This window comes from Carya illinoinensis, chromosome 5 (genome assembly GCF_018687715.1).
Source record: "Carya illinoinensis cultivar Pawnee chromosome 5, C.illinoinensisPawnee_v1, whole genome shotgun sequence".
NCBI lineage: Eukaryota > Viridiplantae > Streptophyta > Magnoliopsida > Fagales > Juglandaceae > Carya > Carya illinoinensis.
The window spans coordinates 12,271,732-12,280,662 of NC_056756.1; the positions used below are offsets into that span (position 1 = coordinate 12,271,732).

At 35.0% G+C, this 8,931-nt stretch overlaps 1 protein-coding gene across 3 annotated transcripts; it reads left to right on the forward strand.

Annotated features, from left to right (window-relative positions):
* Window positions 1–2,126: 2,126 nt before the first annotated feature.
* LOC122309538 (squamosa promoter-binding-like protein 3) lies at window positions 2,127–8,931 on the forward strand. Of its 3 annotated transcripts, XM_043123048.1 has the most exons (6): window positions 2,128–2,338; window positions 3,229–3,298; window positions 4,510–5,303; window positions 5,572–5,708; window positions 6,859–7,104; window positions 8,357–8,931. In XM_043123048.1, exons 3-6 carry the CDS (start codon window positions 4,609–4,611, stop codon window positions 8,698–8,700), a joined length of 1,422 nt encoding a protein of 473 aa, XP_042978982.1. In that variant the 5' UTR covers window positions 2,128–2,338; window positions 3,229–3,298; window positions 4,510–4,608; the 3' UTR covers window positions 8,701–8,931. The 3 variants fall into 3 exon arrangements, with proteins under 3 accessions (XP_042978983.1, XP_042978982.1, XP_042978984.1); XM_043123049.1 differs by lacking the exon at window positions 3,229–3,298 and having other exon boundaries at window positions 2,127–2,338; XM_043123050.1 differs by lacking the exons at window positions 2,128–2,338; window positions 3,229–3,298 and adding an exon at window positions 3,492–3,812.

Consider the following 8,931-nt stretch of genomic DNA (forward strand, 5'->3'; position numbering starts at 1 on the left):
TTATCAGACAGTGGCGCGGCATCGGCCCAGGTAAATGTCAAACATGTTAAGAGGCAGTAAACTAATAATATTCTAAAACTTGCTCACGTGGACCACCTGCTTTGATCCTTAAACAAAGAGAACTTAGCAATCTCAAATTAATTAACAACAATCTCTCTCACCTGACTGAATCGACCTGGTGCCAACCTTAATCCACCCAAAAAAAAAAAAATTAAAAAAAAAAAAAAACCCTCCCTACTACTCTAACATTCATAAACAAATGAGTTTCTAAAGAATTAATAAAATTATAATAAAATAAATAATTTTGTCATAAATAAGTTTTATAAAATTAAAATAGATCCAATATATATATTAATTTATAAATTTATTTTTATGAGATGTCTACGTTACTAAAACACTTTGTTCCCTACTACCTCAGTCTCACACCCTTATGACTAAAATAATGTATGCCTTTCCTTTTATATCCTTATAAGTTGATCACTTGGACTTATTTATCCCTTCAATTGGACGTCCTTTCTTCTTCCTTTTTAGTATCATAATGCCAACTTGTCCAAGTTGTAGTCGTGCAGAAACATTTGCGACATTTAAATAATTTCAACAGGTGATTATAATATTGACCATTATAACGAGCTTACAATTTATATCTATATCATAAGTGGACGAGAATATTATTCTAGTCGATAGTCAAGTTCAAGTGTTCGTAGGCCTAATTGTCACTTTTTCACTCTTTCATTTGAAAAATATATACACTTTGTATTTATGAATTATTAAAATTTTACTGACATTTATGTTGGTTTAATTTATCAGAATTTAATAATTATGAATATGAATCCTTAATTTGAATAATTTTGAGAATTTAATAAAGATTTTAATTTTTAAAAAAGGGAATGGTCATTTTTTTTCTTTTGTTAGAAATTGGCATGGGATTTTTTTTTCTCTCTTCTTTGTATCGCACATGATTATGTTTTTAATAACTAGTAGTTAGGCAACGTCCAAGGGACGTTCGTCCAGTGTATAGAAATATTATTTTTATTAAGGAAAAAATTTTGAATAATAATGTAATATTTTTAGAAAAAAAATATATAAATTCTAACATCAAATAGTAAGATAGACTTAAATCAGTTTTAAAGCATTTAGAATTTATAAAAAAAAAAAAAAAAAAGAATCTTGAAACAAACATGTACAGCACAGGAGATAAACTGTTAACAGTAAAGGAACGTGTATAGCACGTTTTCTTAATTTAATAAAGCGATTATTTTTAAAAAGTAACATAATTTTTATAAAGAAATAAAATACTAAGGTTTTTATAAGATATTATTATTTGATTTTAATGTTTCATAATGAATTTAAATTGATAAATAAATAATATTTTATTAGGATAATTGTATTCATAAATGTAGTTGGTAAATATATTTAAACTTAATTATTTTACATTTCTCTTTATTTATATAAGGAATGAATAAAAATTTTAAATCACATAAATAAATTGATATATAAATTATAATTTATATAAAAGATCATATATATAATAGAATATAGAATATATATTTATATAATTTATATAGATATATATAATAGAATATATATATATATATATATATAGATATCTAATATACCTCATAAATAAATGATCATCAATGCATAGGTTACAAGATTATGCATGCTGCATGAATTTTAATAATTATGAATTTATTCATAAGTGATTGGAGAGAGAGATTAAAAAATTAAGAACTTTTAAGAAGAGAGAGTCACTTTAATTTATTCATGTAACTAACGGCGTTAATTTTAACGGTAAAACAACAAAAACCGTTAAACCAATAAAATTCCGTTAGATAGCCACTTTATATATAAAGAGAAATTTATGTTCATCTTTTCTGCATATTACATATTATATAATTTTTTTATTAAATATATAATGTATAAATGATGAGTTGAAGAATTTAATTAGTTTAAAAATAAATAAATAAATATGATAATGAATAGTAAAATATTTTTATTTTATTTTTAACTGCACAGCCTCGGTTGACCGAGAGGTTGTGCCGTCAACTTTGGAGTCGAGTCGACTCGCCGTGACCCGCCAAACCTTTCTGCTTCAGTGTCTCTGACTCTCTCTTTAAAGCCTTCGATTCCAACAAAGAGTACGTACAATTACAAAGAAACAACAGACAGGGAAGAGGCAAAGAGAGCTCAGCTGCATAAGATTCGCGTGAGCGATAGAGGCAAGTTTCCTGTTTCCTCCACATGTCGCTTCGGAACGGAATGGCATAAATCCGAAATCCTCCTCCAATTCCCCATCCCGAATCAGTCACTATCTCTCTCGTTTGGCAGTTGGCACTTTGTAAGCTCTGCGCTCTCTCTCTCTCTCTCTCTCTCATTTATTTTTTCCTTTTCAGAAGTTTATTATTTTGTTGTTTTTGCTTTCAATCTGAAACCAAAAAAGAAAAGAAAAAATCCATTTTCCTATGATTCCGATTTTCGTTTCGCGTTTTTCCTTGTTATTCTCGGGACTGATGAGAGAAAAGAAAAACGAAGCAGTGATCTGTTGGGAAATATCCGTTGGAGATCTTTTTCCTTTTTTATTTCTGGTGAGAAAATAAATAGAAATAGGAGTGATAGTAATAATAATGATAAATGAGGAGTGGAGTTGGCGATATTTTTTTCCCTAAATTTGGACGACCATCTGTAATCTGTTAGTTATATCCTGGAAACTTCCGGGCTGTTAGTTTGGGCCTTGGAAATGGAAAAGATGTGGTTCCTTTATTTTCTTCTTGATCTCGATTTTCTCGGGAAAGTGGTGGCTGCAGAGAAAAGCGGTACGACGCCGTTTTCCTATCTAAAAAATTCTCGATTGGAAAATCGTTTTGTTTCTGTTTTACTCGTTGAGTCTACGGTGCTATAGGAAGGGGGACCAAAACTTTTCCCAAAGCTACAAAAACACAGTGGACTGGGACCAGCTCCTATACCTAACACTGACATTTCATTAACCTTGACAGTTGGGTAATAAATTTTGTTCTCGCTGAAAAGCGAGTTTCTAGTTTGTCCCGATTCTACTTCAATGCTATGTGTTTTTTTATTTTTTTTCTCCTTATGCAAATATAGGAATATGAAAAAAATGATATTAAATTGTTATTTTTGGGACCTAAAACTCAATGATTGATACGGTATTTAATTTTGTATTTGGTTATTTCATAATCGAGTTGTTGATTGGTATTTGGCGTGTTTGAGTAGGTGGGAGAAGGGCTCCCAATGTATCGCATAAGAAAGGCAATGTGCTGTGGGGTTTGTCTAATCTTTCCAGGTCTGTAACTTTTTGTTGATGGGTTTGTTGTGGTTGTTATTCATTTTTATTTTTTCCTAAATGTTGTGGGTCTTCTTCAACGAACGACTTGTGATTATCCCTTTCCTAAATGTTGTGGGTCTTCTTCAACGAACGACTTGTGATTATACCGTGATAATATTGAATGTGAATTATTGGAAGGTAGGTTCTGTGTTTGTATGAATGTGAATTGTTAGACAGCGAAAGTCGGCAGTGCCGTTTCTCATTGCTTATAAACGTGTAGTATTTTATATAAATTATTAGAGAGAGAGAGAGAGAGAGAGAGAGAGAGAGCTGTGTTGCATGAAGGGTGGTGAAGGTGAGTAACTGTAAATTAATTGTAGGAAGTAGAGTGACGGTAAGTGTTGCAGGGAATTGGGGAACGCTTACCGTCTTTACTGGGAATTAAAAGGTGATTGTATTTTCTGAATGGTGGGGAACTCATCTTTAAGTACCGGACTCAGAAGTCATGGCTGGGATCTCTAGAACACAAAAGGTAGCAGATAACGTGTGATCTTATGTGGTTTGCTTCTTTCTCCGTCATGATAAATAGACATCAAATTTTTTTTTTGGTTATCTCGAGGCTGTAACTTGCTTCTGTGGTGGCTTAAAATCCGGTGGGATTGATTAGCCTACAGGGATGAATATTTTAATTTCCGCTGTAGTCTCATGAGCCAAAGAGTTCAATTTTGTATAAAATAGAAAGCAAATATTTTCAGGTTATCTTGTGGTTGTAACTTGCTTCTGTGGTTGCTTAAAAAATCCGGGCTTGTTTTCCCGCTGTAGGGATGATTTTTTTTATTATTATTATTATTTTTTTCCCGCTGTAGTTTTATGAGCCAAAGAGTTATATTTTCTACTAGTGAGATGTTTCATATCCTTTTCTAGTTGGAGTTTTCTCTCTGCATATTTTAAGCTGCGTACTTAGGGAGGGAACAAGACAGGCACTTTGAAATTGTTTTCTCAAAATGCCATTGTTGCTTTCTGTGATATATCAATCGTCCGGAATAGAAAAGATGGTTCTCTCTTTCATTGTGTGAGTTATGAAGTTAATGCCTGCTCTTGATAGATATGAGCTTTTGATTTGGTTTATCTAGATGCTTCTTTCTTGTTTGGTGTGAGTTTTTCAATTACTATAGGAGTATCTTGGCACTGCTTTTCTGATTATTGAGCTCTTTAATTTTGTTCTGTAGAATCTGAACAAAATCAAATTTAGTTCCTGAGTAACACTTCTGGTATGTGGTGACCGGTTGCTTATGTGTCATACGGGGAAGGGTGCGTGATACCAATTTATGAGCTCCTTGCTGATGGAGTGGAATGAGAAATCCCCATCACAGTGGGAGTGGGATAACCTATTATTGTGCAGTGCAAAAGCAGCTGAAAATTCTAAGTTGCAACCTACAGAATGGGCTATGCAAGGAGATCAAAGGATAAACTCTGGCTCTTATTATTCATCTGGGGGTGGTGGGGGTAGTGGTGGGTCAGGCCCTACGTTGAGACATGCTTCTCTGTCAAATAGCTCAAAATCAGCTTCAGCAGATTCTTATTCAATTGGTGAAAGTAAGACATCAAAGCTCACTTTTGAGGCCTTTGGAGATTTTCCAGATGATTACATCAGTAAGAAAGAATTGGCCAGGGTGGATACAAATGGAATTTCTCCAACACTTGAGCCTTCATCTGGCTCTGGTGAGCCATTGCTCAGTCTAAAGCTTGGTAAGCAAATGTACTTTGAAGATGCTTGTGTAGGCAGCAATACAGAGACCTCAAAATTTTCTACTATTCCCATGACATCAGCCACCGCAGCTAAGAAATGCAAGTCGAGTTGTCAGAGCACACAGGTACCACACTGCCAAGTTGAAGGCTGTAATCTTGACCTCTCGTCGGCTAAAGATTACCATCGCAAACATAGAGTTTGCGAAAGTCATTCCAAATCCCCAAAGGTCATTGTAGGTAGTCTGGAACGTCGGTTTTGTCAGCAGTGTAGCAGGTAAATGCTTCTTATAAAGTGGTAGCTTTTTTTTTTTTTGGATGAATAAATACAAGTGGTAGTTATATGTCAGAAGGTAATGAAATCCACCAACAGTTTGTTACTAATTAATTTATCATCTACCAGTAGTCCCTCTTTTATCCAAATGTCTCTTGGATAATAATAATTCCAGTCCTATCCTGATTTAGATTTGATCAATCAAGATCAGCTTCAAGTCCTAGTTTTCAAATTTGATTCAGTGACCACATTTTTTTTTTTATTGCTGAAGATTCCATGGTCTTTCCGAGTTTGATGAAAAGAAGCGAAGCTGTCGCAGGCGTCTTTCTGATCATAATGCTAGGCGACGCAAGCCACAGCCAGAAGCAGTCCGGTTAAATCCAGCAAGGCTATCTTCATCACTTTATGGTACCTGTTTCAAACGCAAAAGAAAACTTTTCCTTTTTTTTAAAAAAACTTTTCCTTTTTTTTGTTTCCTTTTCTATTTTGGACTAAGTTCTCATGTGAGTATACTATGAAGTGAATTGGTATTAGTATTGATTCCTTGTCCACTTTCTTGAATTCATAAATTGTATATTAAGGTGATTTCTTAAACACTTTGTGATAAAATGATTTCAACTCAAATATCTTTTATGCGATATGTTGTTCAACTGTAACTATTGATGAGTTTTTGGGTATGTAGTGCTTTCATTTACGTCTAATTTAAGTAGGACATGGCAAGTGTGTTACAATTTACTTGGACGGTGCAATTTTATCCTTGACAAACCCACTTTACAATAGCACAATGAAATTTTGGCATCCTCCACACTTTAATACGGAATGCAGAATTTGGTGGGCAGGACAGTATCCGCTGCTCTTACATTTTAACATGCTTGTGTTCTAGAATGATTGTGAATGATACTTGCAAAAACAAAAATTATACTTACTTCAGCAACACGCGCTTGAATGTATTCTTTTTTTCTTTTTACTAGGAGAGATGAAAGAAAGGAGGGAAGGGGGGAACTTGTACGTCGGTAGTTGGCAAAAAGTGGTATACTTTGTAGGGGCATTGTTGGAAGAGAAGTGCTTTGTGATTTTTAGTGGCTGTTAGCATACACCTGCAATCTGTGCATTAAAAGGGGGTAGACCAAAGATGAAAAAATGTAGGTCTACGTGTTGTAACGATGCAAACAAAAGTTGAAGGTAGGCATTGTTTAGGACGTTCGATGTCTGCTGCACCTACCCTGTAATCTGTTTTGACATTTTAGTAGTTATATGGTTTGTTCCTCGGGATTAGATACGATCAATCATGTTTGTTGCTATTATGTTGTCTTTAATCTGTATTCAATCATGTTTGTTGTATTGCATAGCGTAAGTGAGCTGCTCTACGTTATGCCATTTTTAACTACCAATTACTAGCACAATTGTTATTCTGCCGAATGCGTTACTCTGTGATGCATGCCCAGACGTTATGGTTGTTAGTTAATACAAGGTTTAACAGCTGAACACTTTTGGTAATGCAATCTTAGTCATTAATAAACTAGAATGGGTGTGTTATAATTTGTGATGACCTCCACAGATGGGAAGCAGCAGATGAGTCTTGTCTTTGACAGAGGCCCACTTGTTTACTCAAGCGCTGCTGATAGTTTAACGTGGGAGGACATGTGCAGATCCAAGTTTACCCAAACAAAAGACTATCCTCTGAAGCCTGCAAAAGCGAGAGACACTGATATGCAGCTGCATTTGCCAGGCAATGATATGCCATGTGCAATCACTACGCTTCGTAATGATTCCAGTAGGCTCTTGCCATCCAAGGGCACCGTAGGTGAGGTTCTCAAGCAAGTTTTTTTTTAGGCTTTTACTGTTACGTAAAGTTCAATTGATTTTAGATTAATGTAAGAAACGGTTTTCAATTGGCAGACTTTGCTTACACGGTCGTAGAGGTCTTAAAATCTGGCCATGTCAAAGTTTGCCCGTTTGTTTATGCAATAGCTATCATGCATGCTTGAATGGCAATTATAAAAGGAAAAATTGATAGTATGACTACCAAATATTACAACCCCCATCCTCCCCCCCCCCCCCCCCACACACACACACACAATTTTTTTCTTAGTGAATTTATTTATTTTTTAATGGTTTAGAGTGTTTAAAAAATGCTTAAAAGAAAAATAAAAAAACTTATTTATACTATTGTGTATATTTCGTGCGCACATTTGATAGGACACTAACATTATCCATTAGAAAAATGAAAAATAAACGCATTTACCACATGATAGATAGCCTTTGAGTATCTTATATGCCACAATAGAAGGAACAATAAAAAAACTAACTATAGCTTGCCTTGTTAGATAAATAGATGATCTTGTGAAACCCATTCATGTACTTGTGCAAAAAAGTCTTACTTCATGTACCAGCTTTCAGCATAAATGAATTTTGTCGGAAACGTGTCCAAATCTAGGCATTTGTAAAGCTAAAAGTTTGATTTATCAAATGTAGTATACACAATATAGATTGGGAGAGTTATAACAGTGACTGGTGAATCAGAAATTCAGAAAAAGTGAGATTGTAAGCTGGATGAAGTAAATTTGAAGATCATTAGTGGATAGATTCCTGATAGTAATAGTGTTTCTAAAAGTCTAGGGATTTGTGGCTAAAGGCAAAGGTTTAATTAAGAAAATGCTAGTCATGTTAAGAAAATCATACAATAAACTGATGGCGTATTTATGAAAATAAGATGTATGGGAAAGTGGCGACCAGCCACCGACCATTGTAAAATGTCTGGTGGCAAACACGTAGAGCTTTTGGTGTTAAGGAAGTTGGTTAAAATAATTTAAACAGGTCAATCGACTCTGCAGGCACATCCAAGAAGGGCGATAAAGAAAAACCAGTGTACTATTGAGAAACCATAGATTGCCATTTAGAAAAGATTTTGGAGGCAAATAAGTTGGTGAAATTAAAGTTCCCAAATTCTTAAGGTTCTGGAACAGTTTCGAATTTATAGAAAAGGAATTCTGTTGTAAACATTCCCTGTTGTCTGAAGATGTCCATGTAACATACTAGGTGACTACGTTTTGCAGGTTTAGAAGAACCCATGATCTCTGCGCAGCAGGATGCTGGGCCAGATTTCCGACGTGCTCTCTCTCTTCTGTCAACCAATTCCTGGGGTTCCCGTGAGTCAAAACCAGCTCCACACCCACACGCCATCCATGCAACTCATTCTGGTATGCTGCAGCCTGCAATGCAGGTGACCCAAGGTATGCTGCATGTTTCTTCGGACCACTGGCAAACCCAACAAGCGTCGACTGACTCACGAGGACATATCTTAACTCCTCCACCTAATAACGGCAGCATCCATTTTCAAGACTTCCAGCTGTTCAGATCACCAGACGAGTTCGGCTTTTATCCCAACCAGTTGGATTAACCACTTGAAAACCTAGCAGGCTAACGGACCTGTAAATGCATATATGCAAGACAGGCTAATGCGATTCATCTGGGAGTTGATTCCCAAAGCTAAAACAATCTCTCTCTCTCTCACACGAAAATCCGAAGTTTTGTCAGGAATTACGAATATGTGTGGAAACATATTGCAACATGACATTTCCATATCTTCTCAAATAAATTTGCTCATGACTATAAGCATTATTGCAAGAAA

Coding starts and splice junctions, on each gene's coding strand:
- LOC122309538 (XM_043123049.1), top strand. CDS start 4,609: ATGAGCTCCTTGCTGATGGAGTGGAATGAGAAATCCCCATCACAGTGG. Junction 5,304..5,571: donor TTTTGTCAGCAGTGTAGCAG/GTAAATGCTTCT, acceptor TTATTGCTGAAG/ATTCCATGGTCTTTCCGAGT. Junction 5,709..6,858: donor GCTATCTTCATCACTTTATG/GTACCTGTTTCA, acceptor TGACCTCCACAG/ATGGGAAGCAGCAGATGAGT.